The following is a 26,170-nucleotide window of genomic DNA, read 5'->3' on the forward strand; positions in this document are numbered from 1 at the left end:
CCGCAGCAAAAACTGACCTGTGGTGCGTCTTTTCTGTCCGCAGCATGTCAATTATTTGCTGCGGAATCGCATCCGTCCTCCGTTGGGAGACCGCAGCGCGAGACTGCAGTGCACTGAACCCTGATCATGGGCACAGTCAACTGCGGTCTCCTGCGTTCTCCTGCGTAGAAGACATGCGGCCCCACCAGTCAGGACTTGCTGCGTTCTGAACACAGCGTGTCCTGATCGTGGGCACGTACCCTAATATTTGTGCCACATCTTGACTCAAATTATTGAGGATGTAGTTTTACATAAATTTCAGTGTTATTCCTTGGCAGGAATTTCTTTCCTAAATTGTACTCCAGTAATGTGCACTTTGGGTGGAGTTGTAAGGTACAAATGGGTATCAATATAGTTCACATCAAAATTATTAAAACTCCATTGCAGATTAGGTTTACTAACTAATTTTACTAATTTTCTTCAAACAAGAATGCAGTAAAAAGCTCAATGCAACTAATATAACAAGAGATTTCTCTGAATTCAACACAAAATGCAAATTCTACTAATAGTCTCCGAATTATTCAGCCCTCCCCTTATCAGAACACACATTTGCAAATCAGGTATTGCCTTAAGCTGGTGTCACACACAGCGACAACGACAACGACGTTGCTGCTACATCACCATTTTCTGTGACGTTGCAGCGACGTCCCGTCGCTGTCGCTGTGTGTGACATCCAGCAACGACCTGGCCCCTGCTGTGAGGTCGCCGGTCGTTGCTGAATGTCCAGCTTCATTTTTTGGTCGTCACTCTCCCGCTGTGACACACACATCGCTGTGTGTGACAGCGAGAGAGCGACGAAATGAAGCGAGCAGGCAGCAGGAGCCGGCGTCTGGCAGCTGCGGTAAGCTGTAACCAGCGTAAACATAGGGTAACCAAGGGAAGACCTTTCCCTGGTTACCCGATATTTACCTTCGTTACCAGCCTCCGCTCTTGCTGCCAGCGCCGTCTCCTGCTCTGTGCACATGTGGCTGCAGTACACATCGGGTAATTAACCCGACGTATACTGTAGCAAGGAGAGCAAGGAGCCAGCGCTAAGCAATGTGCGCGGCTCCCTGCTCTCTGCACTGTGACATGTAGCTGCAGCACACATCGGGTTAATTAACCCGATGTGTACTGTACCTAGGAGAGCAAGGAGCCAGCGCTAAGCGCGGCTCCCTGCTCTCTGCACATGTAGCACAGCGACGTTATGATCGCTGCTTCTGGTGTGTTTGACAGCTAAGCAGCGATCATAACAGCGACTTACAAGGTCGCTGTTACGTCACCGAAAATGGTGACGTAACAGCGACGTCGTTGTCGCTGTCGCTTAGTGTGAACCCAGCTTAAAGCACACACAATACAACAAATTAACAAAGGTTAATTAATCCATGAGGAAAAAAAAAGCATCAAATACCTGGACTGGCTAAAGGTTTATTGTTACTCAGTGAAAAGTGGAAAGTTTTTGCTATTTTTTTACTCCATTGAGTATTCAGTATTTTGCTTTTTCTTTTTTAAATCTGTTATAAAGTTCTAGATATATGGACCTTTCTATTTAGTACTAATTTTAAAGGTCTTTACCACGTTGAGTGTGGCTCAGAAGATCTCGTGGAGGCATGTCTTTAAGCTGCTTTGCATTATTACCCTGTGAACCACACCCCTTTGTATATAAGCTGATAACTCTGGAGCTACATGGTGGACTTGAAAAAAGAACAAATCACAATAATCAGGGGAGCAGCAGGAATAAAATCTGAGCAAAAACCGGCTACTTTTGGCCTGATAATTGGTCTTCTTTCTACACTTTGTTGACATAACAGAAATATTAAGACATCATTTGCTGTAGTATTCCTGAAGAGGCAGGTGGTCTAAAAACTATGTCATATACCCTATATCTGCTATTTGTAGACCCACCCCAGGTACCCCCATGTTTTGAAAGAGCAGGGGGATCACAAGTTTCCCACATTTCTATAGGCAAATAAATCCACAAGTGACTCACTTGGCAGGGCAAGGGGTTCTGTGGATATGTGAGAAATTGATTTAATGAAGAAAAAAAAACAAAAATACAAAACAACCATAGTGTAGTAGCGTGTGGACAAACCATTAATAAATATCTGCAACATTTTCTTCTGTCTCTTTAAAGGTACTCTGTTAGTAATGTAACCGGAATATAGCATGCTGCAAGTGATAAAACAGAGACTTCAGCTCTACATCTGTTATCTCACAGTCTTTTTTTGTTTACTTGCAATGTTAGCTTAAGCCTGTTATATTTATCATTAGTGGATCTCAGCAGTGCACAATTTGTAGTCTGACTCTGCCTCCTCCATGATTATCAGCTTCTGTCTAAGGATATGTACACTGAAAGCCTGGTGTGGGTGAGGACAGCTCTCCCAGCACTGCTACATGGAAAGTCTAAAATCTTTCACTGTGACAGGACAGCTGCAGCCACTAATCTAAGTGATAAATCATTGAATTCAGGGCCTCTTTTCCGACATGATGCTGCTCTCAGATGAGGTAGCAAAGTCCTGCTGAGAGATTCCCTTTATAGAATATTTTTGTATCAGTCTTAACTTGATTGACAGCCTTTCAATTTTCACGTTTTTTATGAACCTCATATGTGAGGCTGAGTTCACATGTCCAGTAATCATCCGTTAGAATGGATCCAGCACTGTGCAAACACAACTTTCTTGCCCATTTTGAACAAATAGATTTTTGCAGGATGTGTTTTGGGAGTCTATGGAAAAACGTTTCTGTCAATGGATTTCTATTTAGCCATCTTCCTTCATTTGTAAAGGATCCGCTTTTGTCTTACTGGATCAGTTTCAAATACAAGATAAATAGCGATCAGTTAACGGATCCATTCTCCATAGACTCCAATGTTTAAAAAGCGGATTTCGCAAAAGTCAATATTTTCAAAACGTACAATAAAGTTCTGTTTGCAGAATGTTTTTGCCAATGGATATCTGCAATATCTGTTCTATCACATGATTACTGGACATCTGAATTTCACCTTGATATGCTATAATTTAATTTCTTGGGTTTTGTGAGTGTTATTGGTTGCATAAACCCATCTTTAATAGTATCCCCAATATATACAACTCTGAGTACAGACTAAATGAAACTCAAAAAGAACTGATTTTAGATCTGTCGTTAATTCCAAAAATGTAAGTGGTAAAACGTACAAAGTTTATAATCTTCCTACAAATGAGATAGCAAATTATCGACATGGAAAATATGTAATCTGTAGCTAAGCTTGTAATGTAGGAAGGTAACACAGCTTCGCCTGCAGTGAAGGAGCAATAAGCTTAAGAAAAAAATGACAGAAATGCTTAAAGTGTCAGTTACCAGGCTTATAACTAACAGGAAATTATGATCAAATACCCAACCGGAGGAAATGCGTCTTCCAATATAACTTATATTATCAACAGTAGAGACATAAACCATTTTAGGGACCCAAAATAGCACAAGCCAAAAAAGGTACTCTTATGCCGTCAAAGTATAAAGTATGTTCTTTCCAAAACTATAGACTGGAGACCAGCCAAAATATGAACAATTACTTAGGGGCAATCTGATGAAGGTCAAAGCTTTCAACATTATGAATACATTAAATTAATAACAATTTATAGCAACAGGCCTTGCAGATAATGGTTATATGTTGAAAAATTACTATGAGGCAGGCTGGTAGCGATGAAGAAATAGTCCTCACAGTCGGTGGAGAAAGGTGACTATATAGTACACTCGACAGTGACCTAATCAAATGGCTGCAGTACTTAACTATAATATCTCTCTGTTTTGAGAGGTTCATTAAATATCAACTTGACACTTTCTTGAAAAAGCATTTTACACACTCAGACAAAAAGACATCAGAAAAAATGAATATAACTCATAAGAACGTATAAGCCAGCACTGAAGTAAAGCCTTTGTGTATTAAGAAAGAGAATATAATGACAAGGGCACGCTGATCTTTAGAGAAGGTTTATGGAGACTTTGAGCCTTGAAGACATAAAATAAATATGATAAATATGGAAGATGCATAAAGACTCTTTGCCTCCTTAATACTGTTCTTATATTTATACATCTTGTATGTCTAATCTTACCAGTCAGGGAAACCAAGTCACATGTTGGGACGACTATCCAATTTTTTGATGTATGATGTATCTATGATATCAACGAGCGTCTCAATGCAATTTTGCCTTGTATCGTATCAAATTACTAGCTTCAGGTGGAATTTCAAATAGACATTTAATACCCAGGCGGAATTGCTTTAGTAGCTTAACAATGCCCTACTTGATAATTAAATGTATTATTAGGTACCGTTCACTTCCATATCGAGATGCTGCCGACATGGCAACCATTAGTCTCTCCCCAGGAATCATAACCTCTCCTATTAATTAGACTAGGTGCTGTGCACAATACCTGTCAAGCATCCAATAGAAAACATATCAGCAATGTCTCTGATCACCTGATGTGAAAACCAGAGGTAACTCCTATAGAGAACACAACCAGTATGGCATTAGTAGTATTTTCTTAAGGCCTCTGCCACACTCACGTGAAATTCACGCACGTGCCGAGAGACACGTATTTTCCCTGCGTGTTGCGTGCAGGTAAGTACGTGTCTCTGGTACGTGCGTGACACGTGTGTTCTACGTGTGCTATCCGCGATAGCACACGTAGAATCGGTAATTATTATACTCACCTGGTCCTTCCTGATGTCTGCGCTGCTGTCCATGGTGCTGATCCTCGGTCTCCAGCCCTCCCGTCTCCCCGCTGCTGCTGCTGCCAGGCAGTGAAGTGAATATTCAATGAGAATAATGAGCGGCGGTCGGCAGCAAGAGGCAGCAGCGGCAGAGACAGGAGGGCTGGAGAAGGTGAGTTAATGTTTTGTTTTTTTTTCAATGACATGTGTGTTTTCTCCGGCGCGTGTCACACGGGACCGCATCCACACTACACCCGTGTGGTGCGGGTGCGGGCTGTGTGACACCCGTGCTGCCGGTGAAAAAACGGACATGTCAGCGCTTTCAAAAACGCACACACGTACAAACGCACACGGACACACGTTCCGTGTGGTTTTACGTGTGTGTGCCTGCTACAATAGGGTAGCATTGGTTAAAGTGTCTCCGTGCCGCCGGTACGTGTAAAAAATGACAAACACGTGCCGGAGGCACGGATGTGTGGCGCAGGCCTAATATTCAGTTATTAACACAATCAATTTTTCTCCAAAAGTAATGGTTGTAAATACTCTAAAAGTTAGTGATTTTAATACAGGGGTTGTCCAGTACTGGACAACTTCTGCTTAATCAATTCAGCGCAAAAGAAAAACAAAAACAATGTATGCTTCCCTCCTACAGTGACGTGACATTGTTGTATCTTGTGACTATTGCAGTCAATCGGTGGTTAATGATCAGCTGCTGATAATCAATATTTCTTTACAGCAGACATCTGCACTGATGAAATAGTAAAGACGGCATCCAGCTGTAGCTCAGTGTATCGTATGTGATGTATATACAGCAGAGTCTAAGTATGTCCGATATGATGTATATGTAGCAGAGTTTCTGTGTATCCTATTTGATGTATATACAGCAGAGTCTAAGTAAGTCCTATATGATGTATATGTAGCAGAGTATCAGTGTATCCTATGTGATTGTATACAGCAGAGTCTAAAGCGGGCTTTACACACTACGATATCGTTAATGAATTATTGTCGGGGTCACATTGTTTGTGACGCAAATCTGGCTTCATTAAAGAGATTGCAGCGTGTAACACTTAAGAGTGATCTTAAACGATCGCAAAAGAGGGCAAAATCATTTGCCGTAAAGAGGTCGCCCTGAAACAAAAAATCGTTTTCAGGATGTTAGTGATGTTAGTGATGTTGTTCCTCGTTCCTGCGGCAGCACACATCGCTATGTGTGACACCGCAGAGCGAGGAACATCTCCTTACCTGCCTCCACCGGCTATGCGGAAAGAAGGAGGTGGGCGGGATGTTTATGTTCTGCTCATCTCCGCCCCTCTGCTTCTATTGGATGCCTGCCGTGTGACGTCGCTGTGACGCCGCACGACCCGCCCCCTTAGGAAGGAGGCGGGTTGCTGGCCAGAGCGACATCTCAGGGCAGGTAAGTGCGTGTGACGGGCGTAAGCGAGGTTGTGCGACACAGGCAGCGATATGCCCATGTTGCACAACCGACAGGAGCGTGTAAAGCCAGCTTTAGTGTGTCCTATGTGATGTATTCAGCAGTCTCAAGGTATCTTATGTGATGTACTGTATATATATATATCAGTCTCACTGTCTCATATGTTATGTAAACAGCAGTCTCAGTGCATCCTATGTAATGTATATAGTGGAGTCTCAGTCTATCCTATGTGATGTATATACAGCAGAGTCTTCATGTATCCTATGTGATGTTTATACAGCAGAGTCTCAGTGTATCTTACAGTTAGGTCCAGAAATATTTGGACAGTGACACAAGTTTTGTTATTTTAGCTGTTTAGAATAACATGTTCAGAAATACAATTATATATATAATATGGGCTGAAAGTGCACACTCCCAGCTGCGATATGAGAGTTTTCACATCCAAATCGGAGAAAGGGTTTAGGAATCATAGCTCTGTAATGCATAGCCTCCTCTTTTTCAAGGGACCAAAAGTAATTGGACAAGGGACTCTAAGGGCTGCAATTAACTCTGAAGGCGTCTCCCTCGTTAACCTGTAATCAATGAAGTAGTTAAAAGGTCTGGGGTTGATTACAGGTGTGTGGTTTTGCATTTGGAAGCTGTTGCTGTGACCAGACAACATGCGGTCTAAGGAACTCTCAATTGAGGTGAAGCAGAACATCCTGAGGCTGAAAAAAAAGAACAAATCCATCAGAGAGATAGCAGACATGCTTGGAGTAGCAAAATCAACAGTCGGGTACATTCTGAGAAAAAAGGAATTGACTGGTGAGCTTGGGAACTCAAAAAGGCCTGGGCGTCCACGGATGACAACAGTGGTGGATGATCGCCGCATACTTTCTTTGGTGAAGAAGAACCCGTTCACAACATCAACTGAAGTCCAGAACACTCTCAGTGATGTAGGTGTATCTGTCTCTAAGTCAACAGTAAAGAGAAGACTCCATGAAAGTAAATACAAAGGGTTCACATCTAGATGCAAACCATTCATCAATTCCAAAAATAGACAGGCCAGAGTTAAATTTGCTGAAAAACACCTCATGAAGCCAGCTCAGTTCTGGAAAAGTATTCTATGGACAGATGAGACAAAGATCAACCTGTACCAGAATGATGGGAAGAAAAAGGTTTGGAGAAGAAAAGGAACGGCACATGATCCAAGGCACACCACATCCTCTGTAAAACATGGTGGAGGCAACGTGATGGCATGGGCATGCATGGCTTTCAATGGCACTGGGTCACTTGTGTTTATTGATGACATAACAGCAGACAAGAGTAGCCGGATGAATTCTGAAGTGTACAGGGATATACTTTCAGCCCAGATTCAGCCAAATGCCGCAAAGTTGATCGGACGGCACTTCATAGTACAGATGGACAATGACCCCAAGCATACAGCCAAAGCTACCCAGGAGTTCATGAGTGCAAAAAAGTGGAACATTCTGCAATGGCCAAGTCAATCACCAGATCTTAACCCAATTGAGCATGCATTTCACTTGCTCAAATCCAGACTTAAGACGGAAAGACCCACAAACAAGCAAGACCTGAAGGCTGCGGCTGTAAAGGCCTGGCAAAGCATTAAGAAGGAGGAAACCCAGCGTTTGGTGATGTCCATGGGTTCCAGACTTAAGGCAGTGATTGCCTCCAAAGGATTCGCAACAAAATATTGAAAATAAAAGTATTTTGTTTGGGTTTGGTTTATTTGTCCAATTACTTTTGACCTCCTAAAATGTGGAGTGTTTGTAAAGAAATGTGTACAATTCCTACAATTTCTATCAGATATTTTTGTTCAAACCTTCAAATTAAACGTTACAATCTGCACTTGAATTCTGTTGTAGAGGTTTCATTTCAAATCCAATGTGGTGGCATGCAGAGCCCAACTCGCGAAAATTGTGTCACTGTCCAAATATTTCTGGACCTAACTGTATGTGATGTATTCAGCAGAATCTTAGTGTGTCCTATGTGATGTATATAGAGAAGTCTCAGTCTATCCTATGTGATGTATTCAGCAGTCTTAGTGTGTCCTATGTGATGTATACAGCAGACTCAATGGATCCTATGTGATATATACAGTATATAGCAGTCTCAGTGGCTCATATGTCATACATACAGCAGTTTCAGGGCATCCTATGTGATGTATTTACAGGAGTCTCAGAGGTGCATCCCTTGTGACAGTGAGCTATTTTAGCAGTCTGATGGAAGAGTTTGTAACCATTATTTGTCTTTTTCTTAGTTCTCATCGGATTTATGGTCATAGACCACATCAAAGTTAAATGTATCGGGAAACAAAAAGCCTGCAAAAATTAAGCAGTGCAACCTTTTTAATGGAACCTATTTCATGAATTTTATTTAAAAAAAAGTCCTTAGAGGTGGACAGTTCCGTACCATTTTGGCTTCTACAATAACAGTTTACATGACCAGTGAGGGTCTGTATCTCAGACATTACTTGCATTTTTTTCAGTGGTATTAGAACTTCATTAAAATTGTTTGCCCACCACACATAATTGCTATGGACAAAACTTTAGTTAAAGTTATCACAAATTTCCCATGGAATGTAATGGGTCTTGACGGGGATGATTTATGACACCTGCATCGGGGTTGTGCGCAGGAATCTTAATAACTTCTTTTTATTTATCAGCAATAAATGATATGAAGATGAATGTAACAGCAAAGCTGTAATGTTCCACTTGTTGCCTGAAGTCCTATATGATTTTTCTATGAATGAATAAACAAAAATTTGGAAATGAAATGTGATTTTCTTCTTGAACATTTTAAAGCCTAATTTACATTTAGTAATATTTTCACAGTTTTAATCTGAAATTTTATAACTTTGCATATACTTTTATTTACAGTAACAATAATGTTTTGTGATGCACTGTATTAAATGTTTATAACATTGTTAAACTTTTATTTTTATTATATACTGTAAATATCTGTAGCAATAGAGAATGTCAAAACTTTTTGTGCATTTTTAGACATTGCCTAGAATATCATGCTATGTATTATATTAAAAGTTTTAAACAGGTTTTCTGTTTTTTGAATTTTGTAAAAAAATAAATTACCTTTCCCCCCCCCCCCACCCGCCATCCCAGTGCTGTATATATTTTTGGTTAATATGGCTGAAGTGAAGGCTTCATGAAGACAGCATGTGACTAGTAAGAGGTACACTTATGCTGTCTTCCTTGACATGATTGCCCAGCTGACTGATTGGCTGCAGCAGGCACATCCTATTGCTCAATAGGAATATGCGTGTTCCCGATTTTGAGGCCATAATATAGAGCAAAAATGGGGCTAATTCCACTTTGACCCATTAGTATTTCCATTTCTTTCATTTAAAGTGAATCTGTCAGCTGGTTTTTGCTACTTCACCTGAGAGCAGCATAATGTAAGCAAGGAGATTCTGAATCCAACAATGTATCACTTAGATTACTGGTTGGAACTGTTCTGACACAATCTGAATTTTTAGATTTAGTCATGTAATTGAGCCTAGAGTGCTGCCCCATCCCCCGCCAGGCTCTCTATAGAGAATGTACATTGAGAGTGAGGTGTCAATCAGAGGAGGGGGCGTGCCAGACTGCCATGCCTGTGCCAGCTAAAACTAGTAATGATAATTAGCAAGTGATAAAGCCTTTAGTTTAAGTAAACAACAGTATGGAGCCTGATAAGAGAGGCATAGTTGATTGTTGTTTTATTTATCCCCTACAGCATGCAGGCTTCAGCTTACATAGCAAAAACCAGCTAACAGATTCCCTTTAAAAGGTTTGTCTAATCTTCTTTCTTCAGGAATGCATGGTACCTCTGCCTTCTCGCTTCTTACTTGTCAGGGATCAGCGAGCTCCTAAAGATTGACAGTTTAGACCAGTATTGCTGGTCTGTATTGACCAGTATGGGAGGAACAGGTACTGAAGCTGGCTAGATTTAGCAATCTGACCAGGTTCAAAACAGCACTTGCACATTTTTATAATGGGTGACTGGGGAACACAAGGAAACCTATACTGGCCTTAAGGTTGGGGTCCCTGCGCTCACCCTCACACCCCTAGGTACCCTTGAAGGTATGGAGGTCTGGGCCCCAATCTGGCCCTATCTCCTGTCTTTGTCCCTGATGGTAAGACCCCCCTCCACAACCTACCACCCAGGGGGGAAGGGGCAAGAACAGAAGTAAACAACCCCACCAACAAAGACTAAGAGAGGTAGCAACGACAACTCGTACACACAGCAACCACACACAAAGGAGCCACTAAAAGTGCTCAGGGGGAATAAACATAAAGGGGGGAAAACAACTGACTACTGGGTAACTTCCATACCGTAACAAGCACACAAAGAACTGCTGCAACCTACACCAATGTTGCAGACAAAAAGTACAACACAGAGAGGGTTTCTTCAGCTCCTATCTCCTCCTGGCCAAGCTTCCAAATGAATGAAAATAACTACCACCATCTGCTGGACATAGGTGGTATATATAGGACCTGGGAGTGGTCTAAATGAGAAACACCTGACCAGGAGTCAGAAGCTACTGAAAGGTAAACTGACATTAACCATTTTCTCCCCTAAGGAAATGGAATCCATTTAGTTAGCAGAGTCTCACAAGGTAAAGTGAGACTCTGACACAGAACCGGTCACTAAACTCTGCAACAGATAGAAGACCGTGACAATTTTAAAGAGTAAAGACTGCAAGCGGCGTGGGCTCCTCCTTGCCTTGGTTACTGACCACTCTGAGACTGAAGGGTTTAATCTAGGCAATGAGGTGTACTCATTAATTAAAAATTCCTCCGTATTTGGGAATAAAGAGAATTTTATTGATGGGTAGACTGCAAGGTTGCTTGTTTTTAATCAAGAGGAAACAACCCCTTCAACTATTCCCGAAAGTTCATATTAACCATGAATAGGGGTGGACAAATAGCTTGTGTAATGTGTTCTTACCATTATGAGGATTTAGTATATGATGTTGGTTAAATGTCCATCCTCCGAGATTTGAAGAATCCATCTCAAAGCCTTGCAAGGAGACTGTCCTCCGTTCCCATAATACAAGGTCTGGGCACGTCTCGTATTCATATCCAACTGACACTGCCACACAGGGAAATAAATGGTGAAATACATTTTCTACCAGTTATGCATTTGATTATTTTGCAAAATTTCATCAGATGTTCAGGTAAGTAGATCAGTCAAATCTCAGATCTGATGGCTCCAAATGACAGCTGAATAATACAAGTATAAATCATTGAAGTTTGTATGTCTTTATGAAGAATTTCTGATACTTTACTTTTTAGCCGGCTGACATGTTATCTTCAAATGAAAAAGCAGCCAAAGTAAATTGCCTCTATTACTGTTTGCCTAAAGCACAGAAAAAGTCATATTTCAGCTCATGAAATGCTGAAAGCACAAAATAACTTATGGATAGATTAATCCTTGCCTGTACTGTGCGAGCGTACAGTCCAATTTGGTGATCAAGAACTCCTTAGCAAAGAGTCAGTCCGGTAGGTATTAAATGATCATCCTGCTTGACAGGAATGAATAAATGATGTATTTTCTGGAAGAAGACTCACGTCATTTTTATATATATATATATATATATATATATATATATATATATATATATACATATACACACACACAGTATATAGCTTATTTTATGTGATTGTTCACATTTTTTTTATTGTAAATTATTTATATTTAATAACCAAATCTTGTCCATTTTTATAATAAAATAATAAATTACTCACTTCCATATAGCACATAAATATCTAAAGGAATTAATAAAACCTCATTTATCATTATAACTATTATTGAGAAAATGAGCTATATAATGCCCGTGATGGACACTTTTGTATGTAGATCATATACTACACTCATATGTAAAAAAGCTCAAAACTAGCTGAGATCGTCAGCCACAACAACTAGAGATGAGGACAGGAAGTTTTACACCAATTAGAGCCCCAAATTGGAGATCAGCACTCATGACAATTATATTGGCCAGCATTTAAAGGGAATCTGTCACCACTTTGACCTGTATAAACTGTTAATATGGGCATACAGGTTATAGAATGCTGAAAAAAGTCATACCTGTCTGCCTTATATCAGATGCCTTGTTGTGGATAAATCATCTTTTATCACTTTATGTAAATGAGCTCTTCCAGGCTATGGGGCAGATGCTGCCTGGAAGATAAGTCCGCCTCCAGAGCTTATTTAAATAAAAGGGGCGTTACCAGTGTGAGACAAGTAACTAACACAAAACAGGAGAAATTAAATTTATCTTCTTGCAAAAACATTTTTTTGCAGCTCCATGAGCTCTGCTTCATTGCAAGAATTTTGCAACACAGTCTGCTTGTGAGATGGAGGCTGAAGCTGAGAGGACCCTGCAGAAGTGTCAGTTATAATCACACACAGCTGTGCAGTGAAAGCAGAGAGCGGCCGTCACACATCACACTGGTAACATCCCTTTTATTTAAAATAATCTCTGGAGGCGGAGCTATCTTCCAGGCAGCATCCGCCCCATAGCCTGGAAGAGCTCAGTTACATAAAGTGGTAAAAGATAATATTTCAATAACAAGGCATCTGATAGGCATACACGTAGACTATTTATATCATTCTATAATCTGTATGCCCATTTTAATAGTTTAAAAAGGTCAAAGTGGTGACAGATTCCCTTTAAAGTACCAAAGCTGTGAATTATATCTAACTAGGATAAAACACAAATTATGCCTTTGTGTTTAGATGTTGATTATTTTATTTTCAAAGCCAATAATTGAAGAGATGTGATGTTATTATTTCATTGCCCATTAAATAAAGAAATAAGTGCCCCCTTTATGTACATTAAATCCACTTTGGCTTCAGTTAACCCCATAAACTGCAGACCGGCAAGGCACATATAAACTCGTAATGAGCAATCAAAAGATCATTTTCATAAAGCTAAATGACAAGTATTGCCCATTATTAGTGAAATGCGTAGAGATTTGCATATTTTATGGATTGTAAAAGTCAATTCATCTCATTTTGGCTCATTCCCATAATGAATACAACTTTGACTAGACAAACCCCTGGAATTTGATACATGCTCATGCGAAGGAATGGGTTAGTATTAGTGACGAGTGGACCTGAAATGTAGTGTTCAATATCCGTACTGAACAGAGACTTTATGAAAGAAATAACATTCGGAGTTGGAATGCTTTACGTATGCAAACCACACTAGCGAGTATCGCTGTGCTCGGGTACGCCTGGTCCTCAGCCCAGTGTGAGACACTTGCAGTGTTTGAATGGCTCACACTGAGAGTAAAATCAGCGTTATCAAATGTAGTGAAAATTCAAAAACAGATTAAGTCTCCTCACTCATCCATGGAACTGTGCAACGGATTCAGTTAGTGTAGACTGGGGGAATAATCCATAGAAAAAGAGGTAATTCGGCATTATTCAATGAATAAGGACAGATAGTCCGAGATGCGTTTGTGTGAACTTTGATATTTTTGGCCTTGTGTTTTTTACCTTTTTCATATGGAGTGAAAATTTTTAATGACACTTTGTCAGTGAAAGTTTTATCACTAGGACATTATCATCAGTGGGACTATCTGCCTCATGCTAAGTCATCTGACTACACCTCCTCCTCTGCTAAGCAGCTCACTGTTAATAGACTACTTAAACAAAGAGCTGTGTGGTCGGCTGGGTTAGCTTTCTGAGCTCTGCTGCATGTTTGATATGTAACCTTGTGACAGCAGGAGGTAGGGGCTGAAACAAAGATTTCATTGATGTGAAATTTATGAAGCTGTGTGTTGTTGTTTACTTACAGTGAAGGTTTTATCACCAGGACATTATCACCAGTGGGACTAGCTGCCTCATGGTAATTCATGTGACAATGCCTCCTCTGGTTAGCAGATCACTGTCAATAGACTATGTACACAAAGAGCTGTGCTGTGAGAAGGGTTTAGCTGTCTGAGCTCTGCTGCATGTTACATCTAAAAATTCTGATTGTGCAAGAACTGCTGCACCCAGTAAACTAAGTAATACATCATTGGAGTCAAGGTGTCTTTGTGAAGCCCCACAGGTGTAGTGTCGGTGCATTACCTTCAGGGACTCCACTCGGCTGGATCTCGTCACAGGTAGGGAATCTTCTATTTGTCGTGACGCCACTCTCAGTATTGCGGTCAGTGGGGACCGCCACTGCAGGTTGAGGGACGCCTGGGGCTGATGGTGAGTGCAGTTAGTTGGAATAGCCTCCTGAGAGTGAGGCAAGCCCCAGGGCCCTGTGTAGGTGCGTAGTACCACAAGGCGCAGAATAACTCCACACACGCAGAATGTCTTTCAGGGGTTTTACTCACTTCAGATGGCAGGGTGAGTAACCCGGGCGTAGCTGGGATGAACCAGGCTGGAACCAGGTATCCTTCAGGCTGACTTCTGATGGTGACTACCAACTCGCCTTCCTTAGCCCTTGGTGGTTTGGGGTAACCCCGACTTTTAGTCCCTATGGGGGTCACCCAGGGAAGTTGCTGAAGCCTCTCTCCCCTTCGTTTGCCGTTTGCTTGTTGCCTGGGCCAGATCACTCCAGCTGCTTGCCTCCTGTGAACTATGGGCCCTAACTGTGGCTACGTGGCTGCGGCTTTTGTGGTGTTGTGGTGTGGGCTTTGAGGGCCCCACACCGGCAGGTTTAGCAAGGAAAGGTGGATCTATCCCCGCTCCGGGATCTGCCGCCCGTTTGGGCCTGGTTCTCCCTAGCAGTCTCCTTACTTCCCACTCTGTGCTCTCTCTCTAGCTGGAGATGGGTTTCGGGTAGCCCTCCTAGGTGACCGTTCTCCCCCGTCGGTAGCCACTGCGCGGACGCTGTCAGACTACAGCAGCCCACGGGATCTGCTCCTCACTCGAGCTCCCTGGACTCTGCACTGAACCGGCTCACTGCTCCTCCTCTCCTGTTCTTGCCTACGCCACCTAGCAACCAGGCTCTCTTACCACACCCCTTGAGAGGAGATGGAGGCTTTTGGCCCCCTCCACTATTCCAGTGGAGGTGAAGGCTTTTCCCCCTCCTGGGATCCCCAGGGGTCCTCTCATAGGTACATGTGTGAGACCTGATCACTATGCGCCTGTGTAGTCACACCTCGGTCAGCCTTCTGGATTACCTGTATTGTACTGTCCCCAGCATGGGTGCAGTACTCAGTGGTGCCTGACCAGGTCAGGGGCGCCACATTCCCCCTTAGTTATCACCAGCACGTCCTCGGGCTGCAAGACAACATTTTAAAATGCATGCATAAAACATTAAAACATGGTAAAACATTTAAAAGCACCAGGTACCATACATCACCACCCTCCACCCACAAGTCCGTTAACCCACCCAAACCCTTTCACGTTGGCCGCGCCTTCAGCCACTTCTGGCAGGATGTAGAGGCGGCTTTCATGGGCTGGTGGTTTTCAGGGCATACCTGGCCTGGTGAAGCCGCGCCTTCAGCCTCTTCTGGCAGGATGTAGAGGCGGCCTCCACAGTTGGTGCTGACCAGGTACCCTCTTTGTGGTGGAGAGCCAGGCCCCATAAACAGGCATGCTCTCTGGTTGCAGGTAAGCCAAGGCCCTATATACGGACGTGCTCCCTGGTTGCAGACGAGCCAAGCCCCTAAACAGGCTGACTCTGGTGGTGGTGGTGCCCTCTGGTGTAACTATTTACACTGCGAGAGTTTGTGGCTATAGCCAGTTCATAGCCTTAAGGTTCATTTCTCACATGAGTTTATGTGGGCACATTCTTAAACTTGTAAAACGTTGCAAAGCAAACTTTTTCCAAACTGGTAACTTGCTTTACTTTACATGAACTTTATGCAGACTCCTCTTCACCAGGGCTTGGGCCTGTAGGGCTGCGGCACCTGTTGCTTCCTTGACCTTTTTCTTCATCTGTGGTAGTCTCATCAGTAGGTCCTTTGTCTTTTCTTTCTTTATCGCTGTCTTTCCTTTCTTCTCCTTTAGGACATGGTGCTACATCTAGCGCGTACCACCCTCTTTCTCCTTGATGCATGGTAAATTGTACGGAGTCTCCCATCTTTAAGTTTCTGCCAGGGTGTCCTCTGGGCAAATGAGCTCTCACATCTCTTCTATTGACGAAGATACCTTCCTTTATACCAGGTGCAACGATGAATCCGTATCCTGACTTCAGGCTAAAGTCTTCCACAATTCCTCTACAAAGGGGTCCTCTGACCTGTGCTTTGGCTCTTCTCAGGAACCGTTTTTCTTCTAGGTCTCGGGCCGTGACTTCTCTCTGCTCTGGGGATGGCGGTGCAGGGAAAGACTGGGTTCTGCTACGGCGCCGTGTCTTGCGGACTGGATTCTGCGAGGTACAGCTTACAAGCTCCCAGGTAAGGCTTTTAGGCAAATCTTCTTCAGCAGACGGTGTCAGGTCCTCTTCATCCCAGCGGGAATATGGCAACATCTCCGGCTCTGGGCATGGATCCACTGCTGGTGGCTCCTGAGTCAGCTCCTCAGCTTCCTGGCCTCCCCTCCCCCTTAGTTCTTCTGAGCACTCCTTCGGTGGCAGTGCTGGGGATGGGCTTTCTTCAGCAGACCCAGACGGGGACCTCTTTGCCGTGGTTTCTGCAGGAGTTGTCGGAATCCTCTTGGGGGTGTGCGGAGGGAGCATGTACTGATCCACCATTTCCTGTGGAAACTTGGCCTCCATGTCAGCCTTCAGCTGCCAGTATGCGGGGTCCTCCCCCAGCGTGGGCTTCCTAGCAGGGACCTCCTTGGACTGGGGAGCGGTGTCTGCTCTGGCCTTGCAGGCCGGGGAAAATGGTGATGCAATCTCTTGGCGGGCCGCGCCTGGCATGGCGGCGGCCTGGTCTTGGCGGGCCGCGCCCTGCATGGCGGTGGCCTGGTCTTGGCGGGCCGCGCCCTGTATGGCGGCGGCCTGGTCTTGGCGGGCCGCGCCCTGTTTGGCGGCGGCCTGGATCGGCGTCGCTGTCGCGATGGGATCGGTGCAGGCTGGGCTGGGCGTCGCTGCAGCGATCGGAGCTTGGCGGGCCGCACCGGACGTGGCTGCGGCCTGGTTCAGCACCTCACTTGCGGCGCGGACGAGCGTTGCTGCTGCGGTGGGGTCTCGGCGGGCCGGGCTTAGCATGGCGGCGGCCTGGGTCAGCGTCACACCTGCGGCATGGATGAGGGTCGCGGTGGCAGCCGGTTCTTTGCGGGCCGGGCAGGGCATCGCTGCAGGGACCGGGTCTTGGTGGGCCGAGCAGGGCATCGCTGCGGCGGCCTGGGCTTGGCGGGCCGCACCTGGCGTGGCTGCGGCCTGGCTCAGCGTCGCCGCGCCGGGCGCCTCTTCAGGGACCGCGGGCGTGGCAGCAGGGGTTGGGGCACTCGTGCTGGCAGGGGTAACACTGGACTCACCCATCGGTGGCACCATCGGGGTCTGAGTCGTCGCCGCTCGGTCTGGCACTCGTCGCGTGGCTCTCCCCTCGTAGGCCTGAACCGCGGCAGCCATCTCCAGAAGTTCCATGCGTTCTTCTCTGATCTGCTCCACGACCCGGGTCTCCAGTCGGTCGCAGAACTGGGCCAGCTCCCGATACCACCAGGCAGCGGAGCCCGGTTCTGGGTTTCTGCGGTCAGACGCCATTTCTTCTGCGCCCTCTTCTGTACAATTTCCCAGCAGTGGACTCGTCGTTGCCTCTAGTAGCAAGCTGTTCAGTTTCCGCTCTGCCTCTTTCAGCAGCTCCTCTCCCAGCAGCAGGCTTCTGGCTCCCTTTCTGTCCCGACGTCTCTGGACGCTTCCGCTCTCTTCACTGGCGAGGTCAGGACTCTGCAGGGGATCTCTGGGTAGCCACACCTCTTCGTGGGCGGTAACTTCTTCCAGCGCGGGCTGCTGTTGTTTTTCAGCGCGCTTTTCATGGTGGCAATATGGCGGCGCTTCCAATTTTTCAAGCGGACCGCCCAGGCACATGGTCACCTGTCTGGACAGGTCTAGTCCTTATCCTGTTCACAGCGCCAGATGTGAAGCCCCACAGGTGTAGTGTCGGTGCATTACCTTCAGGGACTCCACTCGGCTGGATCTCGTCACAGGTAGGGAATCTTCTATTTGTCGTGACGCCACTCTCAGTATTGCGGTCAGTGGGGACCGCCACTGCAGGTTGAGGGACGCCTGGGGCTGATGGTGAGTGCAGTTAGTTGGAATAGCCTCCTGAGAGTGAGGCAAGCCCCAGGGCCCTGTGTAGGTGCGTAGTACCACAAGGCGCAGAATAACTCCACACACGCAGAATGTCTTTCAGGGGTTTTACTCACTTCAGATGGCAGGGTGAGTAACCCGGGCGTAGCTGGGATGAACCAGGCTGGAACCAGGTATCCTTCAGGCTGACTTCTGATGGTGACTACCAACTCGCCTTCCTTAGCCCTTGGTGGTTTGGGGTAACCCCGACTTTTAGTCCCTATGGGGGTCACCCAGGGAAGTTGCTGAAGCCTCTCTCCCCTTCGTTTGCCGTTTGCTTGTTGCCTGGGCCAGATCACTCCAGCTGCTTGCCTCCTGTGAACTATGGGCCCTAACTGTGGCTACGTGGCTGCGGCTTTTGTGGTGTTGTGGTGTGGGCTTTGAGGGCCCCACACCGGCAGGTTTAGCAAGGAAAGGTGGATCTATCCCCGCTCCGGGATCTGCCGCCCGTTTGGGCCTGGTTCTCCCTAGCAGTCTCCTTACTTCCCACTCTGTGCTCTCTCTCTAGCTGGAGATGGGTTTCGGGTAGCCCTCCTAGGTAACCGTTCTCCCCCGTCGGTAGCCACTGCGCGGACGCTGTCAGACTACAGCAGCCCACGGGATCTGCTCCTCACTCGAGCTCCCTGGACTCTGCACTGAACCGGCTCACTGCTCCTCCTCTCCTGTTCTTGCCTACGCCACCTAGCAACCAGGCTCTCTTACCACACCCCTTGAGAGGAGATGGAGGCTTTTGGCCCCCTCCACTATTCCAGTGGAGGTGAAGGCTTTTCCCCCTCCTGGGATCCCCAGGGGTCCTCTCATAGGTACATGTGTGAGACCTGATCACTATGCGCCTGTGTAGTCACACCTCGGTCAGCCTTCTGGATTACCTGTATTGTACTGTCCCCAGCATGGGTGCAGTACTCAGTGGTGCCTGACCAGGTCAGGGGCGCCACATCTTCATACATTATGCTGCTCTTAGATGGGGTAGCAAAAACCTGGAGGCAGAGTCTCTTTAACCCTTTTCTTCCCATTAATTCCAGGTGCTTGTCATATCAAAGCTACATTTATTATGGGACTGCTCAAGAATGAGAATAATGGACTTGTACAAGTCATATAAAGAGAATAGAAGCAATGGCAAAACTCTAAGCATTCCGCTAAGGATGGGCAATACTTGTCATTGAGGTTTATGTCAATGATCTTTTGAATACTCATTACGAGTTTATCTTTGCCTTGCAACTTATGGGGTTAGATGAAGCCGAAGTGTATTTGAATGTATGAGACTGGGCACTTTTTGTTTGCAAACTATCAAAGTTTATTTAGTGGGTAATTAAATATTGACATCACGACTCTTCAATTATAGGCTTGGAAAATATTATAAGCGGCATCTAAACACATAGGCATGATTTGTGTTTTATTCTAAGTAGTTATAATGGGGAGTAAGTGGGCTGGAAATTGTGACGCTGATGAGCTCCTGTGAGTGAAGAGGTTAACTTTAATCATCTTGAAAATGCATCCTTTATCTTTTTCTACAAAAGATTTTTTTTTTAACTTTAAATGCAGTTAGGCCCTGAAAAGCTATTTAAGCTTCTAACATTGAAATGAGCCACAAACATATTGTAGGACGACTCAGGAGGTGGCAGAAAACAAAAGTCTCAAAATGAAATCAGACTGTTCCCTAGCAGTAAAGGCAGCCACATTAAATTGACTTGGTGAAAAAAAAGCATTGATTTCTTTCATGGCTTATTTCCAAATCCTCTATTAATAACTTGACTACCGTTCATTTTCTGATTTCATAACCCATCAATTCATTTTGTGGTTTATGAGAATAACGATTAAGCATTAATCTGAAGGGAACAGGCGCCTTTGTGCTTTAGTAACCGTACACAGTGTCCAGGATTTTGATGATCAAACATTTGGTAGTACAAGTCGGCTATGCCAGGGAAATTATTTTTATTTCGCTTGTCGTTGAACATGCTATTCCTGAGGTTTATTATGATGGGAAAATGGCTCCAAATGCTATAAACAGATAATTATTGACAACACTACAAATAACATTGATCTACAGTGCCAGCTTTCTGAGAATATGTAGTATTCGCCTAACGAAACTGTGGCAACGACAAGAATGGACCAAATGGAAATTAATTGGACAACTCAAGACTTAAAACTGAGATGACAACTGTCTTGACTCTGTCATGGCTCTGCTCGTGCAGAGCCACTGTACGTTTTGGTTTCCTTCTGTCAATTTCCTCCAAGGGTTAGGTAATATGGGAGGAGAATATTCTGTCCGGCTTCGTTCCGGGGTCACGTTGGTTTTTATTGGAGTTGTTTCTCTCGGAATGCTGCCAGTAATAGTTCCTGCTTTGCAGTGTGCGCTTCCTGGTTCCCGTGAGTTTCTGATCTTGTCCTGCTTCCAAGTACTCCCTCCTCTGACCTCCGTTCCGTCCCATCTTGCCTTACTTCCCTGTCTCTGTACCCCCTCTCCCCCTGACCTCCGTTCTGTCTCGTTTTGTCTCACTTCCCTGTCTCTGTACCTGCTCTCCTCCTGACCTCTGTTCCATCCAGTCTTGTCTTACTTCCCCTCTCTCTGTACCTGCTCTCTGCTTGTAATCCCCTCTCTGCTCCCTCCTCCATACTTACTTGTCTGCTCGGTTTCTGACCCCGGTGTGTACTCTGACTTCGGCTCTGCTTCTCTCTGGCTCTTGACCTCTTGGCTTTCCTAACCTATGCTCCCACCTGACTCTGGCTTTGCTTGCTCTTCTGTAAAGACATGACTTCCTGGCACCACCCTTAGGCTTACTGACCACTCTCTTGCATCCCCACATTGGTGCTAGTGACCTCTAATGGGCTTGCGCAAGTTTGCACTCTGGAGCACTCCTTTCTCCCAAAGTTCCTGTGCCCTCTAGTGGTAGCATCACAACAACATGGCCATCGGTAGAAACAATGATAAATAAGATATAAGGGAAGTAAGCTATGTCTTCAAAATATAAGGTCTGAGTCATAAAGGTGTTTACAACAGTTCTCTGGCATAAAAAAACTTTCATCTGTCATAAAATTTTTGTGCAACCAGGAAATTAGACTACAATTTTGACGCATTTCCCGTTTTCACGCTTTTTCCAATTAACTTTGCCAAATTGGGTGAATCATTGGGAGAAAAGGGCATGGCTAAGCCAGCCCTTCTAATTAATTAAAATTTACAGCACTTTGGAGACATAAGTTTAACCAGTAAGGTATATCAGTCCCTAACATTTCTGGTGGAAACGCTTGCCAGTTCAGAGATGTGCCTATTTCATTAAGTGGCATAAGCCTTTTAATGAATAGGGTGCACCATCCTCCAGCAAATAAACCTGCTAAGACTGGCATGGTGATCTTAATGAATCTGATCTATAGTCTTCATGTGAACCCAGTTAGCATTTTATTTTCCTGAAACAAGGCAGTGGGGCATGTTTATCAAACTTAATATGCACAATTCTGCACCAAAATAACTGTCTTTCTAGACTTCCACAATACCTATGAGATTTTCAGTAAGCCTTGAATTCAGTTATTGTGTTCTGCAGTTTGTCTCACCATCAATACTGTATTTCTCAGCTTGCATTCATCTCTATAGTAAGCTCTTGTTTACGTATCTTTATTCTTCAGACCTTCACAGTTAACCTTTCATCTGCTGTAAGCATACCAAAAGTGCTTGGGTGCTCAGTACTTCATTTCAGCATATCGGATGATCGAAAATGCTCGACTAGAGTACAGAGCACAATAGGAGTTAATGGTGACTCGAGTATATTTTTAACAAAGATGCAAGCTGATACCTGCTTTGACACAACTCCTGGTCATCACAGTCTCCATATGTCTTATGCAGCAGGCAGCAGACATTGCCCTGTAACCTCCATTCCATCTTCCCAGCCACCATAGTCCCCATCATGCAGCTGGCATCGCCCAGCAACTTCCATTCTTTGTGTGTCATCCAAATGTTCAACCCTTGGCCAAAGTGTTGGCAGGGAAGACAGAACGGAGGTTACTGGGCATTGTCAGCTGCCTGCTGCACTTGGATGATGGGGACTGTGATGGCCAGGGACTGTTTCAGGGCTGGTAACAGAATGGAGACTCAAACATTTAGCTTGAATACCTAAAATACACTATCAAGCACCCAGGGTACTGAGCACCTCGATGCTCAATCAAATACCAAGCAGTGCCAAGAATGCACGCTCATCAGTAATAAACTCTTCTCTGGTGCTGTTCACACTATTATGCTGCTGCAACAGTATGTATCTTCTCTCCAAGCATGTTCATCACTGCTACCTATGTCCCTGCCAAAGACAATCTGTTTCCTGATTGCATACAGCTCTATCTTTAACCATGTTTTGGCTACATGTCCTGTTCTGGCTTTATACATACAGTTCCTGTGCATATCTACACTCCTGGCCCTGTGTTCTATGGTGTTTTCTGCTCTGCTTCTCTGTCTGTGATCTTGCATCCACTGGTTTTCTTAGATCTATATGCCATCTGGCAAGTCATTCCTGTTATTCATTCGCCTTTGATCCATGTTGCTCACCCCAGATCTATGGCTTAAGGTCGCTTTACACGCTGCAATATCGTGACCGATATCGCTAGCGTGCGTACCCGACCCCATCGGTTGTGCGACACGGGCAAATCGCTGCCCGTGGCGCACAACATCGTGTGGACCCGTCACACTACTTACCTGCTTAGCAACGTCGCTTTGACCGGCAAATCACCTCCTTTCTAAGGGGGCAGTTCGTTCAGCAACACAGCGACGTCACAGCAGCGTCACTGAACCGCCGCCCAATAGAATCGGAGGGCGGAGATGAGCGGGACGTAACATCCTGCCCACCTCTTTCCTTCCTCATTGCGGGCGGACGCAGGTAAGGGGAGGTTCCTCATTCCTGTGGTGTCACACATAGCGATGTGTGCTGCCGCAGCAACGAGGAACTACATCGATAGCTGCAGCAGCAGCGATAATCGAGAATAGGTGGGCATGTTACCAATGAGCAATTTTGAACGTTTTTGCGACGATTCAAAATCGCTCATAGGTGTCATACGCAACGACATCGCTAAAGCGGCCGGATGTGCGTTACAAATTCTGTAACCCCAACGAGATCGCTTGAATGATGTCGTAGCGTGTAAAGCGGCCTTTAGAAAATCCACCTCACCAGGTGAGCCTTTCAACCCTTAACAATGCGATCGATTTCTGCTTTATTGCTTTGAATTTTTCTTACACTTTTTCCCAGATCCAAAACTTTCTTATTTTTCTATCATATGACAGCCTGTTTTTTGTAAGCTCAATTCATTTTACCACATAGTGTACTGGAAAACCGAAAAGAATTCCAAATGTGGTCAAATTGTGAAAAAAATGTAATTCGCAGTTTATTAGGAATTGTTTTTACGGCATACATTGTGTGGCAAAAAATTACCTGGTAATATGATGCTCCTCATCATGGTGATACTAAATATGTGCAGTTTTTTAATTATTTTAGTGGTGACTAAAATAGTCAGATGCTGGAAAGAAAATAGTTTTTGGTTGTGTCGACATTTTCCAAGACCTATAAAATTTTTTGGTCGATACAGCTGAGTGAGGGCTTACTTTTTGAGGGGTGAGCATTTTTTTTTATAAATACCATTTTGCGATAGATGTGATATTTTAATAACTTAATACCACAATTTTTGTGTTATTACAGCCAATAAAAATACATAGTTTTAGTGTTTTTGAATGTTTTTCTGTTTACAGTATTTACTGAACAGGTTAATTGTTTTCATGTGTTTATACACTTTTCTGAATGTGGCGATACCACTTATGTGATTTTTTTTATATTATTATTATCTATTTTTAGTCGTGCATAAGGGGGGGGATTTGAATATTTATATCTTTTTTTATTTTTTCATATTTTTGAAAACGTGTTTTTACACTGTATTCATTAGCCCCCTTAGAGGACCAAAATATGTAACTGCCTGATCGCTTGTGCTATATACAGCAAAATTACAGCATTGTACATGATACACCGTGGGGTATATCATGTAGATCACAGGAGCTGATAGCCAGGTGTCTCCTTGCTATGAGCTTCTTTGATCTACATGCTATACCCCACGGTGTATTGATACTGGGTATATATTTCTTGAACTGTTTGGAAAGGACGACGGGGATGTGGCTTTCTCCCCTGTTGTCAGCTTTGATCCCCTGATGAACCCCAGGCACAAATGGGGGGAAACACGTTGGGAGAAGGGCGAGGTCAAAGACACAACTGAGCATTGCTGACATATGACATCATTCTTTGCTGACATGCATGGCTCGACAGTAGGCCTGGAGGCACTACCAACATATCGTAAAGTACTCAATGGGTGTATTCTTTTTTCTCACCCACCTATCTACAGTCATCTGATATGATTCATGCCTCTTTCTATGGATGTTTCTGGGGACATGTTATCCTTGGAATAATGGAGTATGGTGCTTTATCCCTTATATGTTAACTGTAATCCCTGCATTGTAGACATTCAACCAGTGAGCTATTTGTTATTTTGCATCTCTTTTTTTGCTAATGAATTTAATGAGTGACAATCTAGAGTGCCTTGATCTCATATTGTTCAATTTCAATGGATCCAGTGAACTACTGGTGATACCAGTCCCGGGTAACTCTAAGGGTACCGTCTCACTAAACGACGTACCAGCGATTCCGACCACGATATGACCTGGTCAGGATCGCTGGTGCGTCGCTACATGGTCGCTGGTGAGCTGTCAATCAGGCAGATCTCACCAGCAACCAGTGACCAGCCCCCAGTCGCCACCGACGCGTGGAAGAGATGCTGCGCTTGGTAACTAAGGTAATATAGGCAAAATGCTTTGCTTGGTTACCCGATATTTACCTTGGTTACCAGTGCACACCGCTTAGCGCTGGCTCCCTGCACTCGAAGCCAGAGTACACATCGGGTTAGTAAGCAAACCGCTTTGCTTATTTACCCGATGTGTACTCTGGCTACGTGTGCAGGGAGACAGCACTGGCAGCCTGAGAGCGGCGGATGCTAGTAACCAAGGTAAATATCGGGTAACCAAGCTAAGCGCTTCTCTTAGTTACCCGATGTGTACCTTAGTTACCAGCGTCCGCAGCTTCCAGACGCCAGCTCCCTGCTCCCTGCACATTCAGATCGTTGCTCTCTCGCTGTCAAACACAGTAATGTGTGCTTCACAGTGGGAGAGCAACGTCCAAAAAATGAACCAGCACTATGTGTAACGAGCAGCAATTTCACAGCAGGGGCCAGATCGCTGCTCAGTGTCACACACAGCGAGATCGCTAATGAGGTCACTGCTGCGTCACAAAAAACGTGACTCAGCAGCGATCTCGCTATGTGAGAAGTACCCCTAAGGTGTTACCTAGTGTAATTATTTATTGCAGTTGACTCTTTGGGTAGCAACCGCTCTACTAATTTGTGTCTGTTGTATGTGTATATGTGGTTTTGCACTTAGCACTTTTATTCTGGTAAATTTGGTGATGGTTATTTTCAAGTTAGTAAGGGATACAATAGGGGCAGCCGCTGTGGAATGGGGACACCAAGAAAGTTAGGGTGCTTAAAGCCCCATTGCTAGGCAGGAACCAATTAAGAGTGAGTCATATCCCCTAGGGTCCAGCATCTGAATCTATTAGGTTTATTTACAATTGATCTGCACAGCCCCTAGATACAATTACCCATACACTTTCCATCTGGTGTATCTAACACTATATGAACATTGTGTGTCTCTGGCTGCATGAATATAACCTTTTTAATTGATATAGAAATAAAGTATACATTTTTATTATGAGTTTTTTTGTTTGGTTTAATAGGTGATACCCCTGATACTACAGTCATATGAAAAAGTTTAGGCACCCCTATT

General features: G+C 44.4%; 1 protein-coding gene across 5 annotated transcripts in view; it reads right to left on the reverse strand.

The window, feature by feature from the left end:
* The window catches only part of TENM1 (teneurin transmembrane protein 1), a 1,354,271-nt gene that overhangs the window by 264,103 nt on the left and 1,063,998 nt on the right, over nucleotides 1-26,170 (reverse strand). For all 5 annotated transcript variants that reach the window (XM_075323916.1, XM_075323915.1, XM_075323914.1 and 2 more), the window contains one exon: nucleotides 11,085-11,228. In XM_075323916.1, coding sequence (XP_075180031.1) covers nucleotides 11,085-11,228 — 144 coding nt within the window. The remainder of the gene's footprint in view (nucleotides 1-11,084; nucleotides 11,229-26,170) is intronic.

This window comes from Anomaloglossus baeobatrachus, chromosome 9 (genome assembly GCF_048569485.1).
Source record: "Anomaloglossus baeobatrachus isolate aAnoBae1 chromosome 9, aAnoBae1.hap1, whole genome shotgun sequence".
Taxonomy (NCBI): Eukaryota; Metazoa; Chordata; class Amphibia; order Anura; family Aromobatidae; genus Anomaloglossus; species Anomaloglossus baeobatrachus.